Source organism: Columba livia, chromosome 6 (assembly GCF_036013475.1).
Source record: "Columba livia isolate bColLiv1 breed racing homer chromosome 6, bColLiv1.pat.W.v2, whole genome shotgun sequence".
NCBI lineage: Eukaryota > Metazoa > Chordata > Aves > Columbiformes > Columbidae > Columba > Columba livia.
The window spans coordinates 31163396-31182597 of record NC_088607.1 but is presented as its reverse complement, the minus strand read 5'-3'; the positions used below and the strand labels follow the sequence as shown (position 1 = coordinate 31182597).

Sequence of the window (19202 nt, the reverse complement as noted above, 5' to 3'; positions counted from 1 at the left end):
TTTCACTTTTTAATTAAAGGCTGTATGAATCACAGTAATTTATTGCAGTTCTACTGTCCATTTGAAACAGCTAGTGTTTCTCATCACTTCTTAGTTCTCCCAGTAAACAGGCAAGTGAATATCTTTAAACATTCTTTTTAGAAAATCACATTTGTGTCTGTTTCTTTATTACCAGATATTTTTAAAAAAATTGATGTCTTGATGTCAAAGTATAAACTTGTCTGGGGTTATTCTCTTTAGGGACCGCACATAGTTTCTGGAAGTACTTTTAGAGGTTTTTCCTATTTAAAGGTAAATATGTACATAAATGGAAGTTATGTAACGTTAGGTTAATCCTTGGAACATAGTACTCCATGTAATACAACCTAGTGGCTGAAAACGAGTGTTTTGAAAATTGAGCTTGTTAAGAATTAACCTGTTACTTGGCCACCTTGCATGCTACGTGGTGGTTGTTGCAAGCAGTGTTGTGACAGTGTGCTCAAAACTGCATTAAACTGTTTGTACGAACAATGATAATTTAGAGGGAAACGTTATTTTTGGTTAGCCATCCTCAGGATAAAGGTTTGTACACGTACGCACTGGCAGAGTATTCCATGACATTTCTAGAAGGATTTCTCGTAGATCTTATACTGTGTTCACTTGCAGTTAACTTATGCCTATCATTTAACTATCATGGGGGAAAAAAAATACCCAAAACACCAACTTGGAAGGAGCTATTGAACATAAAATTACCTGAAGAAATTAATGATGATGGACAAAGCTTAAAAAAAATAAAAACGTGAGCATCCGCTGCCACAGTTGTCTCACAGGCTTTGCCATATTGGTTCTGTAATTCTAAATACCGACATTTTTTAAAGATTGAGAGTAAAGAGATTAGATGTCAAGTTTATGTTGCCATTTGGCTTCTCAGACTGGAAAGGTTGTTTGCAGATGCTAAGGAGTAAAAGGCAAGCAAGGAAACTACAAAATCTGAATAGGGACAAAGTTGTCTGTAAAGGATTGTGGCCCCTGAGGTCCAGTTCCTTAGGATAACACAGCTCCTCCGAGTTCATGGGTGTGCTTCCATGCCTTGCAACAGTAGGTAGTATACAGTAAAAGCTGATTTTTCTCCGTAGTCTCAGAATAGTACAGAGTGATGAGAATGATTTTTTGCTTCCTAAATAGGTGTACAAATTAATTCCTGTCTCTGGCAAAATGACAATAAACTCAGTTTTCCTAGGAGCATGCCTATTCTTATTCTTTGCTACATCTCTGCTTCTGCACTGAGAGATATTCTTTGTGTTCCATTGGAGTATTGTTCCAGTTTGTCATTCCAAAGCCTTTCACATTGGTTATTTTGATGAACCTTCTTAATACTTGGGCTGTCTTCCTGTACTATGTCTTTGAGTATCTCCTTCCACCGTACTCTTATAGTTGCATAGTCAAAGCATATATAAGCTTTAAATTTAAACTCCCAGGTTTCGAAGTCTAGTCACTATATTAGTATTTATCCTCATGTTCAGCCCAGGTTTCTCTTGCTGTCCAATACTTTGGTGTTCACTTGCTGATCCATGAAATGTAGATTCTTGCTGAGAAAGAACGACATCTGGACTAGGTTGTTGTGTTGTGCATGTTTTTTGCTCTGTTACAGTAACAGTGTATAACACATGGGCACATGCATGGAAGAGCATTCCTTTAAACATTTCACAGGAAATTCTTGTTGGTTTAGTGTAAACCAGCATTTAAGACTTTTGGGGTTTGTTTTGGGTTTGGTTCTTTTTTACCTGAACACTTCCAAAAAGATTATTGCATGTTGGAACTGCTTATTTGTAATCTCTTATCCAGGTGTTAGTCTGGCAAGGAGACACTGCTGCAAAAACATCTTGTTTGCGTTGATACTTGAAGAATGTCATTCTAGGTTTGCTTTTGATGTGGAGCTCTGAGTTTGTATGAGACACCTGGCAATGCTGGGTGAGACACAGCAAAAACTCTGGGTCTTTCCTGTATTTGTGTTTCTGCAGCAGAAAAGACTTTTCTGAATGCCGTAGCAGTTTTGGATATTGGGGTATTCCTGAGAAAAGAGCTGGACTATTTGGCTGTTGGCCTAAAATTGCTATGTGACAATAGCTTAAATATTTCTCTTGTTGTTTTCTGGCAGAAGCAATTGCTTTTGTTCATCTGATTGCTTATTGTAGTGTTGAGGTCTCTTTATAGCAATGGAAAATTCTAGCCTTAAAATCTTCTTAGAAGCCTTTAAAACAAACAGGTTTCGTGGTGCAATTAGGGTCAGAACTTCATAAAGTGTTCAGCAGCCGTTGTACAATTTGCCAGGATCTCTGAAAAATGTTCTTCACTATGTTCTGCTTTGTACACTTCTTTAATTCAGCCGCTCTTAATTTTCCACTCCTGAGTCTCCTGTTTTGCCTAGTGTTTAAAATTTGAAATCACTTGTCTTTTGGGATGCTTTTGCTGTTTCACAATTCCAGTATCTGGGAAATAAGAATGGGATTTAAGTTTAGTGGCTGGATACACATAACAGGTGCATGGAGGAGCTGTTTTCTGACTGCTGTGTCACATTAAAGTTCAAGTGGAACAACTTGCATCAGACGAGGCTTCAGAACCCAGAAGAATCCCATCAAATTTTTTTTTGTGTGTATGGCTGGGTTTATTTGGTTTATTTTTAGTAGAGTTTTTTGTTTGTTTTAATAGAAGCTGAGGTAAGTAATGTTCTTATCTTTAAATTCTAGCATTGTTTGCTTTTGGGTTTTATAGACATTTAATAATCAAGCATAAAATAAATTGTGATTCAGGTTTTTCTTCCATATATTTAGTAGGAAACTGCCACACTTACAGTGTATTTTGAATATGTACCATAATCTGAGGATACGTGCTTATTAGTGCATGTTTCTTTTTTCCTGTTCTTTGGATTTCTTGGGAACTTCAGCACACATTTGACTAATAGAAGGGGATGAATGTGAGTTGTTGTTTAAAGAAAAAAGGCTTTGTAAATTTACTGGAGTTTTGTAAAATGCTATTAAAATAAGTCATCCTTACATAAGCCAGGCATATCTGCAGATACTTCTGTTAATGTGCTGTATCTATGGGATAGATGCGACCTTTATTTGTAAAATCAGTGTAATTCATAAGACCCATCTTAATAAGTTCTCAGTGATGTATTCCCTGGTCCTTGCTTAGTTCAAATTGTGTTAATTTTAATTACCTTATTTGATGTACAATTAAACAATGCTTGTTATGATTTTATTTATTAAGTAAGAAATCTGATACTTATTTGACGCTTGCCTGCATGGAGCAGTGTAAACTCTGGAGACTGCTCTTCTGCAAGTTCTTGTCTTAATCTCTCTTTTTAGAGAGAGGAAGGGAGACGATATAAAATTTACACCCCCCTTCTTAATTAATTGCATTAAATATTTCAAAGAAGTCTGGAAAAAGCCCATTGCTAACTCAAGTCTCCACAAGATGAGACGTATGCCTGATGATACTGTCTTTTTTACTATTTATGTGTAGAAAAAGGAAATAATTTTTTATTTTTGCTCTACCACTCTGACACAATTTAGGATGGAAGGTGAACAAGCCTGGAAAATGAAGCGTTCTTCTGTACAGTGCTGTGAAAATCCAAAGCATTTGTTAATGTCTAATCAATCATGGATTGATTAATTTTATTCCCAGGAGTATTTATCTATTTAATACCTACTCAGCTAATGCAACATATTATTTTGTAATATTGCCTGTCTGAAGCCAGCACTGTTCTTTCATGCAGCAGTCTATAAATTGTATTGATGTTAATGGCTGCTGATGGAGAACTGTAAGATCATGTCAGGTAATCAGTATCTCCATCTAGAGATAATCAGGTTAATGAACTTTCATTTTTTCCTTGGATTTTGCTCCAGTAATTGTTCTATCTCAGCTTCTGAAGAAGAATAAAGAAGTCTTATCAGATTGTTGTCTTTGTTTCCTGTTCTAGTTTAAAAATGTTCTTGCCAGCAAGTTCTAAGTCTTGACTATACAAGTATTATGAAGTTACATCTTAGCAGTACTGAAACTTGGGAGAGTGGTGGATGAGATCTAACTAGATTTGAATAACTGGAAGGTCAGAAAAGGGTTTAAAATTCTGCCAGGATAAATAAAAGCAGAATCTTTATTTATAGAAATAATGTGATGCTTAACAGTCTTTTAAAACTAGTATGGAAATAGAATACTACTTTGCTTGCCCAGCCCTGGCAGTGTGATCTGCAGCAAATATGTCAGCAGAGAAACTGGACAGGAGGGGCAAACTGTTCCTGCTTCCTTTGATATAGATGTTTATTCAGCCTGCTGTCTGGAAGTGTAGCTACGACTGGTTGCTGTTGGTATCTGCCAGTAACCAGGAGGCAACGACAGTCCTTACTGTTGGCATTAATATTCCAGAACTCACAAAAGCAGAAGTTTTCAGCTGCTAAATGGTGAAGGGAATGGAAAGACTGAAACCTGTCTCGCTGAAAAAGCAAATCAAGATTATGTAATTCAAGAGGGTAGTTCCAGCTTGGATAGTTTTCTTTTAAAGGCAAAGATATAGAGAAAATGATGGCCTGCATAAAATTAGTTTATTGTTTTACGAATGGAGCAACCACAATGTGTTACTTTGTGGTCGTCTGAAACATGGGACAGGCGAACCCTGCCTGGCACTGATGTGCACTGTGCTCTGAAGGCTCAACTGCAAGAGCAAAGTGCAAGTCATGTCACCTCTCCTCTTTCACATTTAGTCATGCTGTCAGATATGAGTGAAATAGAGTCTAAAGTACCAGGATTTGCTAGAAAATCTGTTTCTGTGCATTAGAAGTTTTTTGTTGTAAACAGAAGCTGACTGGTTCTCCAGTAGATGAATACCAAGCAACTTACTGCTTGCTGAGGCATTTAAAAACATTTTTGAAAGCTGTAAAGCTACGATTTTTAGTAGGTATTTTTATGTGAAAAGCTCTGCTACCATACTTTTCCCTTAAAAACATCTTTAAAAGAAATGTGTGCATATATATACTGAATAAAAATTGAGGTATTTTGTAAGATTTCTGACTAATTTAGAGCATCACAATGTTGTTTTTTCTCTGGGCTTCAGTAGCATGTTGTGTTTGCTTTTACAAAGTAGAACAACTGGGAAATACAATTATACCTTTCTGGGGGAAAAAAGAACGGTGTGGCTTTTTGCTGTCTTGTTTTTTGGGTTTTTGTTTTGTGTTTTTTTTTTTTTTTTTTTGTTTTGTTTTGTTTTGTTTTTTCCCTGTTCTCTTTTTTTATTATACTTCTCCCCCTCTCTCTTTCTGCACAGGGTGCGTATTCTGCTCCCTCCTTCTCTCCCTGGCAGGGCTCATTCCAGGGCATCCCTCGGACTGTTCCACCGCACCGCAGACAGAGTGAGTCTGTACCTCTCACTCATCTCCCTCACCGTCCTCCCGTAGCAGCTTCCCCTTTGCACGCACCCTTCATGTCCTAGTATCCTCCTCCGTCAGGCAGATTTCCAGGCATCCACAATAGTCCGTGGCTAACCAACGCGCTTCCTTCAGCCAGCGTATGAGCAGCTACAACCTATAGCTTTATAACAGTTATTAAATGCTGATTTACTTCAGCAGTTCTTCAGGCAAACCCGAGTAGGCCCTTGTGTCCAGTCTTGTCTTAACATAAATCTTGCTTGCTGCATTTTCCCTTCCTTTTTCATGGCTGTAATATACAGTCCTGTTTGTGTATGTGTTTTGTTTGCTCATAAGTCTGCATGCGTGCATACGTGGATGTATTTACATAAACATGTTGTGGATGTACATAAAAATGCTGGTCAGAAAGTGTTGGTTTCATTGCCTCTCACGAGAAGTTTTGACTTTTCAGAATGGCTTCCCTGAAACTAATTTTTTTTCCCCTCTCAGTATTTGTTGTAAAAAGGCTTCTAATACACTGAAGTGGCTGTTGCAAAACTTGCATGATTTATTAATGTTCCTTGTGCTAGCTACAATGTGGGCTGGTATGAGCTGCATTTGTTCTCTTGGCTTGGATCTGCAAAACAAAAGACAATTGCTGATTTTAAAACTGTATGCTTACATAGACATAGAGAAATGGTAAGTCTTATTTTGTGCTTTGGTATTGCGTTATAAACAGATAATTGTTCAAATAAATATAACTAGTTTGTAAAGCTAAAGTTATATTTTTAAAATGTACTGTAATTACAGAATTACAGTGTGTTTGCCTAGCAAAGCCCAAGAGTGTATTTGGACAAGAAATAAAGGATAAAAGTAAAATTATGGAAACAAAGTAAGATTTCCAGGGCTAATGGAAATCTGAAAAGTAAGCTGCACCTTGGAAAACTAAGCTTACAGATATTTCAGTTTGTGATAATCCCAATTTATTTCAATTACTAGAAAAAGAAACTGTTGTGTAAAGTATTTTGTACATTGTGTTTCAAATACTCTCTTGACGTTTCTGTGACAATGTTCATTTAAACAACTCATCAGGAATGCACAGCCTGTTTCATAGGCTTTTCTCTATGCAACGCTTCATTTTCTGCTCATGTTTGATGTGGGACTCTGTGTGTGTGAAATGAACATAGAACCCCTAAAGCTGATGGATCATCCTGTCTTCTGTTTCTGGGGAGAGTGCCAGCAGTAGCACAGCCTGGCTATTTTGCTGTCCTATCAGCAGAGAATCTGAGTTTAAGAAAGGAAAAAAATATATTTTAGACCTGAGGAGCATACAATGTCACATTTTTGGAGACTCACTGATCAGGCAGTCCAAATGGGAGGATGGTGTCTGAGCTGCCAGATGTGATGTGACACAATTCACACTGACTGCTTGACTGAAGAAGAAAACTTTGCTAATCCTTTACAGTTTTCTTGAGCCTCCACCTCATTCCTCCACTAGCGGCAGCAGCTTCTTATTCAGGGATTCCGTAGCAAACTTCCATTACTAAAGCAGGCTGGATTTTTTTAGTATACATCTCATACGTTAAATTCTATGAATTATTAGTAAAGTAAATAAGGTAGATTAATACTGGCACTTGAGTAATTAACCTTAACTACAATTAACCTACTGCCTAGGGAAAAAAGTTTCCTATAACTGAGTGTTCCTAGCCTTTAATTCTCAGGTTTGATGAAAAGATATATACCAAGAGTAAAAGTGCAGTATAAACTAGGAGGTTTCTTGGATGCTTTCACTGACACTCTTGCAAAATCAATGACTTATCACTGTGTGAAGAGTCCCATAAAGTAGAACAGTAGTGCAGTTATCACTAGCATCCTTCTTTCCCCACATTACCTCTTCCCACAGTTCAGTGGTTTTAGGTCTGTTGTTTTTTGTGCTTGTACAGAATGCCAAACATGGGGTTTGAGGCAAGTGGTAAGCTGGGTGATGCCACCGAGAACAGAACAGCCTTAAAGTTAATGTTGGTTTCTTCTATGATAATACAGAGAAGGTGGTGGGAACATGAAGTATTCTCAGTTTTTGTTTGCCTATGTTTTCTGCGAGATCTTGGAATTTAAGCATTTATTCTCTAACTTCTGGATACTGAACCTAAAATATCATCTGCACTGGTGAATACTGCAGGTTTCTTCACTGTGTTGTTGGTAGCTGATGGATACAGAGATCAGTTACAATCACTGTAGATTATGAGGATATAAATCTGTAAACTGTTCATATTTCACTGCTTATCTACTGCAATGTAATTTTACTGCTGCTGTAGAGGACAGGTAATATATCCCTGCTGTGTAATATTACAATACCATAATATGCTTAGAGTTCTTCTCTATCAGCACCAGTTACAGTGGTCATATACCTACTGTGTAATTTGCCTCATGAACTTACCATATCACTGCACTTTGTGAAGACATTTTAGAACTGGATGTATGTTTTCCACTTTTAATGATAATTACTTTTTAATACTTTTATTCCTATAACTCCCATATGTGTCCTGAACTCAACTCTTATGTAATAGTCCTTTATTTTTCTCTAGGCTATAGCATATAATTTGACATATCAAACTTGCTTAAAATTTTTGCATTTGTATTCTGGAGCTTTAATGATGCAGCTCTAGAAACACAGCATTGAGGATACACGTTGTCAATAAGGCAATTATGAACTCTTGTTGTAATACAAGAATATTACATCACTTTTTCAAGGCCCCTGGTGCTTCTCCACAGAGATGTGCACATGGAACTGTTTTGTTACTCAACCATTGCAGTTGTTCGCATCTCTGCCTACTGTGCACTACATGAAAAAAGTATTTAGACTTGTAATGTAGGCATTACAAATAAAGGTAATGTAAGCAATTCCAGCAAATGACACATAGCTTTTGTCACCAGCAAGAAAGCTGCTCTATGCACATTGACTATAAATCAGGTGCATGTGTTGCTTTTTTTATGCATTTTTTTTTTGTAAACAGGGGTATGTTGCTTAACACTGCGAAATGTTTCCAAACTTTTATTGACTGATTCAGGTTCTCTGTAGGGTGTACCAAGTGTTTGCGTTAGCAGAACCAAGTTTATTCAGAATATTGTCTTGAAAGTTCTATGACACGTTAAGAATGACAAATTATTAAAAATATCCTGAAATTGTCACATTGCTGTCCTTTTTATACATCTATTTTTTCCATGGGAAATGTGTATTCAGTTATATGAAGAAATGTCTTTTAAGAAAAGCTCCCTTAGCCCAAGCGGGGTAGTTGCAGATTGGACTACAAGAGAAATGTCTCTTGTACCTAACTGAGAGTATATTAGCAAACAAAACTTAATTTTACATGTGGACATACATGTTCAAACAGACAAGTATCTGTATTCAGGGATGAAATGCCTGCCTTGATGTAGTTATACATTGCTCTCAGTAATTTTTCCTTGAGAAAGACAGTGTTTTTCTTTAAGTTGGGCTTTCTCTACAGACTATGCAGAAAAAGATACTATGCCATATTACCAATTATTTTACTACCCTCATGCTGTGGTGAATGGTGGGTTAAAAAAAAAATTGTGGTTGTTTTGTATTGTTATTTGAAGTCATACTTCATACTGTGGAATCCTATTTCCTACTGTTGAAATATAATATAGCTAGCTAAAAAGGAGAGGGGGAAAAAAAATCCTAAATTAAGGTATTGGCAAATGCTGCACACTTAAGGTGTGAAATCTGGGTGTTTTCCAGAGGTAAAAAATGAACTTTCCAGTGTAGCCATTCAGTAAGGCTGTGTCATCAATTGCAGACGTGTGATATGACAGTTTATCCTGTGCCATGGCAGTGAGATAAGGGATGTCAGAACCCATCAGAGAATGAAAAACTGACTTAGCAGAGTTTGTATCCTTCTCCCCACCCCCCTCCAGAAAGAACCTGTGGTCGTTTGGCTTCTCAAGCTTGTGAGCGGTTTGCTAGGAAGATGGGTTATTCAACAGTATGGGCAACATGGGCGAAATATATAATGCAGTGTATCATGTGACATTGTTGTTCCTTGTTAGATATCTAACATGTATATGCCTGGATGCAAATATTTTTGATGCATACAGATGTGATAATATACACAAATTCTAGTTAGAGCTCTAAACAGTATTTGAAGTGTAAGATGTTGACTTTTTTGAAAGACTTGAAGTTATAAGAGCAAAGGTATTCCATGCAGGTCTTGCCATAAATATTTTTGGTACTGCTTTACTTAAACACTGTTGCTACTTCTGTTTCTGGAAGCTGGATTAAAAACCAATGGGCGACATGGTAATTGCAATTTAAATGGTTAAAAGTTGCAGTTCTGTCACGGCAATTGCTCACTGTTTCATCTTGGTCCTCTGACATCATTGTCCTTGTCTTTTTCTTGTCTCTGCTTTCCCATTATGCCATTGGCAAGGAGTTGAGAAGTTAGTCCATTACTTCTGTGATAAAGCGTGGTACAGTACAACTTCAGATTTCTTCTCATCTCCTCATGCATTTTCCTTGTTGTTTTTTTGCCCTATGCATGATGCATGTCTACTGGAGATGTGCATGCAGTTCTCAGAGTTCTCATTGCTTCACCGCCCTCATTTCCCAAAATACTGCAGGGAGAAAATGCCTTTATTTAATTCTGCAGAGGTACTTTATAGGAAATTGAGATGGGAATTGTGGTGAGAGATACAGAATACCAAAGCAAAACTGAAGAGAATTTTGAAGTAGTGATACTGCAGTGAATATCACTGTCTGACCACATTGATTTAACTTCTTTATCAGTATAACATACTTGTCTCAGTTTTCTGACACAAAGCTAATGCAACCCCAGGGGTTCAAGAACTGTGTAGTAATGGTAATTGTCTTCATGAATGTGTTGTCATTTTTCTCTGGATGATGTAACAGTTTTACTTTAGATATATAAGAGAAAAATCTCTTAAGCTAGTGCGGTAGGGACTGTAATTTAGTAACTTTGATTGGTGCATCAGTACATGCAAGTCTTCGAAGCTCTTGTTGCCACAAAAAAGTCTTTTTGTGCAAAACGTGTGCACAGTTTTGTCTAATGTATCTTCAATTTGAGGAGAACTAATTTTCTTTAGTTACATTGTACTCTAAGTGTTTTAGAGCCGAACTTTACATTGTAGGAGCATGCCAAAGGAATGCAGGTGTTTGTTCACCTGAATATTTTCTTTATGGGACAACAATAGAAGCCTGGTTAGCATGACAGTCAACACTAAGTTATAGCCTGTTGCACACCAAAATATTATCCAAAATGCACTCAAAGCAATGCCGATGACTTTTTCTAAGACTTCCATGAAATAAAATACTATGTCTAGATGGCAGAATCATTCTTTGTCTTCTATTACCCCTCGTTCTTATGATGGAATTCACCAAGTCCTTCTACTGGCTGGTGTTTTGTTGGTGGGGCTTTTTTTGACTAACAACATGGTCATAGTTTATTAAGACTTCCCTAGTAAAAGGAAAACTTCTGTATAAAGCAAAGATGTAAGCTATGGCTGAAGATAATGCAGTTTTCAGTATTAGATAACTTGTGAACTGTTACTTGCATATTTTGGAAGTGGTGTTGTTTTTGCCTTCAGTGTCATCTTGAATGTTAATGCATGTAGGAATTTGTAGATATTAAAATATATAGTTGCAGTAATTGGACAGACTTGAACTAAGTGGAAATAGTTTGAAAGCAGCACAGTATTTAAAACAACTTAGCAAAGATGATACCAGAGCTTTAGTATCCTCCTAATTCTGAGCATGTAGCTGTTTTCTGCCTTTGAACTGGCACCTTTCTGGATATTAAGCTGCTTAGACCTCTGCTTAGACCTCTTCAGATTGTGAAGGATAATGAAGAAAACATGTATTTGGCTATTTTTATATGTAAAAATGCAAAATTGTCCAAATGGAAAAGCTCAAATATTACCTAGTTTTTGTCAAAAGAACTTAATATCCAAAGCTTGCTTTTTTTTGGCCATATCTCAGATAGTTTTGTATTTAACTCAACTTCTCATACAAATTTAGTTTCTTCTGTACCTTACAAATTTTTCATTTTTCTGATTATTATAATCAGAATTATTTAACATAAAGTTAGGATTTGTAATGCTCAGACAAGATATATCTGAGCATTTTTAAAGTCTGGCATCTTGGAAGCCTTTTGTAGGTGAGGGAGAAAATCTTTCTGACAATTACTTTTGCACATTAGAATTTGACACAGTATTGTTTGCTATAAATGTACTAATTTTTTATTGCACTTAGGATTAGGAAATTTGAATTATTTGTTGAAGTATTTTTATGGGAATCGGGTACATAGTGCTTGATTTTCTAGACTCATTTGTAGCAGTTTTGTTTTTGCAGGTGGGGTCTGACATCAATAAATCATTGTGGCTAACACCTATCTGTCAGCTCCTAAGCTGGAAGGATAATGACTTCTGTAACCCATTACATAAACAGTGAAAAATGACCAAAATATCTGGAGGATTAATTTTTTAAGCTGTAACTCTCTTAATATGTTGAATTCTTACATGTAGTATTTCCTTCCTGTAGGACTGCTTGGTTAGGAAGGACTCACAAAGTTAAGCTAGTTTTGGTCACATAAGGCATAATGTTTTGATGATACTTGTTTGACACCATTTTGAAGGCTTTTTTTCTTCTCCCCCTCCCTCTTTCCAAAGCAGATGTATTTCTACTGTTCAACATGTTTGTGCATTCCCTGTATCACTTGCTGATGTCACTGGGCCAGCTCAGATGTTGTCTTTGCTTACAGGTGGAACTGGTGTAGTCTAAAAGGAAAAAATGCTAATAAAGCAAAATTAAATTGAGAAGCCTTGGTATTTCTCTCATAACCATTAAAGATTTCTCTCATTACTTTTTTTTTTTTCCTCTTGATGTGGAATTTTGGGGATTCAGTTTTCCCTGTCAGGGAAAAGGTGAAAAGCTTACAGAATCCCAGGATATGCTGTTGTCCTAGCAATGTAACAGGCCTGTGGCTCACACAAACTATTGTTACTTTCTTTCTGCCCATTCTAAGAAGAATGAAGAAGACCAGACAAGTAATTGGCTTTCTCATTTGGAAGTTGTAAATAATTCAAGAGAGTGACTGAAGTAATATTTTTAGTCAAATCCCTTAAAGGCGATCATTGCTTCATTTTTACTGACTATATTTCTCTAGTAAACAAATATTATAAGCCTGTTTACTACCTATGTGAAATCAAATGGTAGGAGTTCAAGTAGTTCAGGGACAAGACTAGCTTGTGGTAGGTCTGTTCCACTCTTTTGTAAAGATGATGAGAAAGTCATCCAAATGTGAAACTTGTGAAAACTATAGTTGAAATTTTAATAGGTTTGGGGTTTTGTCATGAATTTCAGCATTTTTAATATTTCTTCCAAGATCTGTATACAAGTTGCAGGTCTAAGATGTGTTTGTGAACCTAGCGCACACATTAATCTTTGAAGTCTTTTTACAGGGAAGAGCAAAGAGAAAATAGAAATGACTCTGAAGAGGTACTGGCAAGTCTCATGTCTGATACGTGTCTGATTAGAGTGTATCTTCTGATAAGAAGTAAATCTTCATTAGGTAGTCTTTATCCCTCAGTTATCAGTGTAGTAGTATGTGATCTCTAGTTTCACATGTACTCTGTAACACTAGGAAGGTGGTTTCTTTGTCAGCCCGTTTGAAATCCATTCAAGATAAAACAGTTACCTATGTCTAGTCAGTCACCTAATACAAAAAACCTGTATCAAATTTTCTGACCTCAGTAAGGCAAGGAAAATTCACTGTAAATTCATGTGGTCCATTAAATTCCATTCCTGCCTGTACAGTATAGAGCACTGACAGAAGATTTGGGATAGTTACCTTGAGTGTTCAGCGAGTAGAAATTAAAAGGTTTATACGGTCTGATAGCCATTGCATTTGTTTATTAAGTACTTGAGTCAGAATTGATCAGTACATGTGGTGCTGTCCTGCAGATTTAGGTGAAACCATCAACCATGCCTTTTTCATATTTCTTTTTTAAGCTAATTGGTTTCTTTTTTGTCTTTATGTTGTTGTGTATTTCAGTGATGGTGTAATTTTTTCCTCTTAAGTTACAAGTTGCATTTGTACATGTCTCATGAACCATCTTGTTTTGCCAAAGTCAAAGTTTTGATTTAAAAAACCCAGATAAACAGCCCTTATCAAGCATCTAGTCAGTGCACATTGGATTCAGAATGTCATCTGGTGTTTTCTTTGCCTAATATATTGTTGTATTCTTTTCTCTTTAACAGCCTCAAGTACTACAGCCTTCCCGCAGCCTTCCCAGTTCCACAGACCTCGCCCAGGGAAAACTAATAAAAACGCCACATATCGAGGCCCACAGTGAATATTCTAAACATGGTCAGCATGAAAATAGCAATCATCAGAATCAGAATGCTGCAAATGTCTCTCTCAGAAATAGCCTGAATGATGTAAACTCTTTAATGAGCATACAGTTAAACATAAAAGATGAGAATGCATCATATTTGGAAAATTTGAAAAATAAAAATACTGAAGACCCTGGAGAGGTGGCTGGTAATGAAGAAGGCACGTTACCATCTCGTTTCTCTTTCCAGACCTCTATGCGAGCTGATGCTAGAGAGGTGCAGACTGAGTTAACTGTGAAAGGTCAACCCTCATTCACAAACCAGGCTTCTCGGCCAAAGACTTTAAGAATTGCAAAGCCCCCAAATGCTTTAGTGCCTCCGACAATGGCCGTTCTCACACGATCTGCAAATCATTCTGCTGCTTCCAAGGAATGTGAGCTTCTACCATCAAGTAGTTTGACTCAGCTACAGCCAACATCTGGTCAGGATAACCTAAACGGTAAACAGAGTCAGAAAATGTCTAAACTTCGCCCACCAACTATGTCCTTTGTTAAATCCAAGCAAATGAGCAGTCAGAAATCCATACCAGTATCTGCAGAGCCTCAAAACACCTGTTTGAAGACAAACATCCCAAAGCCACCAGTGCAGAGAAAGGAAAACGTGCAAACACAGAATACCGGTTTGCTTTCTGGGGGTAGTTTGCCCTCGAATCGGCATTCCCGCCTCCCTAAACCAAAGACGCATTGAGAACGTACCTACATCTCGTGGAATTATGCCATACATTAAACTGCTCCTATGTACTGACTGCATTTGAGATTGCTTTATCTACAGCCTGCAAATCCGGAGTGAATATTTAAAGTAGCATCTTTCTTCCGTGTTTGCGTTCTCCATCCTGTTATGTTCTGAGGCTTATGTTATGAGCTGTGCAGCTTCTCTTGAGAGTGTTTTATTATATTGTAGGTCTGTATTAAAGATTGTGTTGCCCAGTGGTCTTGGTAATGAAGCAAATACTGATGTATGTGGTGGCCACAAATATGAGAATGCTGCACTGTGTATTTCAGGATGGTAGAAGTAATTTCTTACCTCCATTTATTTGAGTTATTAGACAATGAAATTACTATGAAGTTTAAATTCTTGGTTCTGAGTACTTGTTAGGTTAGAGTGGTGGAGAATTAAACTTACTGGCAGATGTTCTACTGGCCATAATTCTGACTCTGTATTCCAGAGGCCTATGCAAAAATCCTTGTATTTATCTTAATCTCAAAACTGACATATTTAATGTTATTTAATCTGATGGGTTGGGTGGGTTGCGTTGTTTTGTTTTGCTGTAATCTGAAGATGCTCTGTTCTTTATTTATCTCCTTTTCACTGTTCACAGACAATAAGCAGATTTCACAGGGTGAAATGAATCTTCTCTCTTAAGCATCATCATTTGTTAAAAGATTGTGGTATGTTTTTATTGTGTTGAATAGACACGTTACTGGGTAGATTCTTGAAACGCAGTGCTAAGGATGCTTGTGCAAAACCTTCCAATACAGGCTCTTAGGAACCGGTAAGTAGGGAGCCTCTGGGAATACGGGGTCCATAACACCTATGTTGAGGTTGCACAACATGCATTTTAATTAATATTTTTTAATTGTACTACTTGTATTTATTAATTTCTGTTTAAAATTGAAAGACTCTGAAGTACCTGACTTGAAATTTTGCACAAACCTTGCCATATATGTAAGGATTTGAAACTATTTTACTGAATAAAACTTGTATTAAAAATGCAACTATTTAAAAAAAGAAAATATTAACCCCACATATGTGCTTTGAGCAATCCTATTATATCCTAATCCAGAGCTGGTACTCTTAAGAGTTTTTCAGAGATGTGTATTTTGTTTTGGGGTTTTTTTGTAATTTTTTGTGTAATTTCTAAAGAAATGCATGATAACTGGGAAGGATCTTTGGGGGGAAATAAAGCAAAAAAGAAAAAAATTCTGCTCTCTAGGAGAACTATTTTTTCTGAAATTGGTCTGGAAATATATGCCCATCATGGTGCAGCTATGGGACCATGACACGTGTGCTGTAAGTTAAATATATGCACATCTAGCGAAGCTTTCCAGAAACTTAACGTTATGTCCCATCTCCAGTTCTTCCCTTCTTTCCCATCACTGTCTCTTGGATGTTACCTATTGGGGTTTGGGTTTTTTTGTGTTTTTTTTTTTTTCTGTTATTGAATAGGTTTTAAAATCGGCAACAGAAGGCTGTTCCTGAACAGCATCTAGTGTCAGTAAAATGAAACACAGTAACAGTTAGTTTGTTCTAGGCTTTTGGCTATAGGACATGGACATATTACAGTATTTTCTTTGAGAAAATTAAGGTGAGTAGGTATAGACATTTCATAAATAAGTTCAATAATCAACTTCTGTAGTATAAGCTCTTTAACTAGGGCTATCCTGATGGATACTTAGTTGGGTGGGAGAAGAAAAAAATGTCATCTCAACTGAGTTACTCATTACATTGTTAATATCCAAGAAAGTTTTTGGCTTTATCACACTGTAAATTCTTTTAACTGACAATGAAGTGGAAGAATGAAAAGCTTGGGGGAAAATCGGTAATGGGGAGATTCTATCAGAACTGCTTCTATCAATCTGAAATGAGAGACCTGCAGGGCTTCTTGTCAACAGGGGCGAAGACAATGTAAGCGAGTAGTAACCAGGGCAGCATTAATTGTTACAGTTGATACAGGTTCAAAATAACTACAACTAAAGGTAACATAACAATTACTCTCTGGGAAAAAAAAAATTACTTTCCTTGAAAAGCATTGAATTAGATGAGCTTCAGTGTAGGCATTTGCTTCTGATAAGAAAATAAAACTTACTCTTTAGATACCCCAAAACTACCTCCTGGCAGCTAACTGTTTCTCAGGAGTTTAAAAACTGCTGAGGGAATGATGAGATTCCTGTTTCACTTTCTGGTCCATATAGATTTCTTTGGAAGGTGGTGTTTTTTGAAGTTTACTTTCCTCAAAGAGAAGCTGATTTTATTTTTAGTTGTATGTGATTTTGCGTGAAAAGGTGATTTTTATTTTTATTTTATTTTTGCTTAATGCTATTGACGGAGATGTTTCACCATGACTTCTTTTGCTTCTTATTCTGGAGGTATCACCAGCCTCATTTAGTGATGTTAAATGTTTTATGTTTACATTTAAAAGAATAGATATCTATCTGCACCATTACTGAAAATTAAGGAATGAAGCAAAGAGATGATCAGGTTTTTCATAAAATAAAATATAGTTGTTTTTTTCTTTTTCTCTATGAGATCAAAAATATATTTATTCTGTTTGCTTTTGCTTTCCCTCCCCCACCCCGTGTTAAAGGAGTATAAGTAGATTATATTCTTTGTTATAGCATTTCCCACATTTTGTTCTGACAGAATAGTGAGACTTTGAGCTGGAGACAGCAGGATTTGATGCCAGATAAGACAGATGCTAGCCTGACTTGTATTTGGGTTCAGCTGCTAACCTTGCATCCCTCTAAAGACAACTACTCTTCAGACTTGACCAGGGAAGGCTCTGTTGCATGTATAGTAAGTCCAGAGTACGAGCAAAGCCTGTCAGGAGTAGATGGGCAACTGGAAGAGAGGTGGTGAGGTGAAGTTTGAAGCTTCACTTCAGTGCAGGACAGAGTTTGGTGGGAGATGGATAAGAGGGCACTGTGTAGAGCTTGTCAAATGGGATTAAGTATGTATTTTTAGGCAACATACCTGCCTTATGGAAGGTGCAGATATATTGTCAGTATTGGTGCAGGTTATCCAAAATGTGTAAATTAAAAGATTTGATATCTTCAGGGTTTTTTTTTTATTAGGTTGCTAGAACTGGTTTATTGCCAATTTCTTTTGGTTTGATTTCTCATTCTTTTGTGCAATATTCACAAAAGTATTAAACTACTGTTCAGTATGTGTGTACAGAGGCAATTTCGCATTTTAAAAAGTGAGTAAACACAAAAGAAAAAAAAAAAACAGAATTGCACTTTAAATGAGCTTTATTGCTTGGAGTTGTGCCTAAAATAATCTAAATGCCTCCTACTGTGTGTGGCTTTTGTCTGAAACTAATTTCCGTGCTAGTGTTGCTGTTTCCAAGGTATCTTCATATCACTATCACAGGATCGATATGCACTCTAGCACGTTTAAAAATATTTATCTAGTGTACTGAGTTTTTGTTGTGCAATGACTTTAACTTAACCGTGGAATTTTAACACTGATGATGCAGCCAGATTATTCCCTTTCCCTTCCCTGAAGCTCTCGCTTCCTCCTGCCAATCAAGGCCCGTGGCAAAACTTCCCCAGGTCTCGCACAGCCCTTAAAGAATAATGTTCCTGGCATATGTTTTTGTATGAGAAATGAAGTGCAAGATTATTCTTAAACTTTCTCAAAATAATCACAAAGGCCCTGAAAATCCAAAACGGTACTGAATTTTTCATATAGTTCCAAAAAAATGTGGATTCCTCAACTTTAAATCTCATAGCAGTGAAACTAGACATAGCAACCAGACTGCATCGTAGGTCAGTGAAATTCATTTCATCCTTGATCTAAACGCTGGTTTGTTGCAACGATGCTAGAAAACTGAATACCGCTAGCATTATTTACTTTGCATGTCACTACCATATGCACATTCTAAAGTGTCATATTTGGGTAGGTTGCATGTTGGGGGGGAGATATTTCTGGTTTTGCACAGCACATGGTCTTCTCAATGTGGACATTTTCTTGCCATACCAATGGAAATCCATTCTTGAATTGGGTTTCCGTAGCTATTCCTTTCTCATTATAGTGGCTTTTTCTGAGCAGAGCAGATTTGATACGTAATCCTGGCGGCAGGTCTCCGTATAGTAATCTTACAACTATGCTACCAAGGAAATTCAGTCGCTGTTGTGGTAAAGCTGCTCACTGCCTACTTAATTGTAAAAGCACCACAATAAAAACAATATAATTCCAGTGTCGGCGAAATCTTTAAATTTAATACTAGCTAAGACAAGAGGTACCCTTACTATCTGCTTTGTTGTTTTTGTTTTTTACCCAGGTCAGAGTAAATACTGTATATTGGAATTTGCTTGTAAAGTTGATCTAAAAACCTGTATGTAAAAACTTCCTCAATGTTGCTCTAGTGAATAAAAATAAAAGTCCTAATAAGTATCTGTTTCTCCTGACTCTTCACTTGCATGTTTTTTGAAGTCATTGACTGTCCAGAATTATAGGACTGTAGACAGGAAATTTTGGGGGAGTGGGAGATTATGCTTATGCTTGCAGTGTTTTCCTATGGAATTATCTTTCTCCAACAGAATTGCAGGCTTTAGCATGGGACTTTAAGAAAAAAGGGGCGAAAAAAAGACACAAAAAAGCTAAACACTTTAATGTGTTGCTTCCAGATAAGGGCTGATGGGGCTGGTTTCCAAAGGTATCTTATTTCACCTGTA

The 19202-nt window shown here is 36.8% G+C and overlaps 1 protein-coding gene across 10 annotated transcripts in view; it reads left to right on the top strand.

Moving 5' to 3' along the window:
* Positions 1-18921, top strand: part of CCSER2 (coiled-coil serine rich protein 2) — a 73356-nt gene extending 54435 nt beyond the window's left edge. For 4 of the 10 annotated variants that reach the window (XM_065067794.1, XM_065067792.1, XM_065067795.1 and 1 more), the window contains one exon: positions 13672-18921. In XM_065067794.1, the coding sequence (XP_064923866.1) occupies positions 13672-14493 (822 nt within the window). In that variant the 3' untranslated portion in view covers positions 14494-18921. Of the gene's footprint in view, positions 1-5299; positions 5385-9826; positions 9867-13671 lie in introns of all 10 variants that reach the window. The other 6 variants (XM_065067798.1, XM_065067797.1, XM_065067796.1 and 3 more) reach the window with 3 other exon arrangements.
* Positions 18922-19202: the final 281 nt, after the last annotated feature.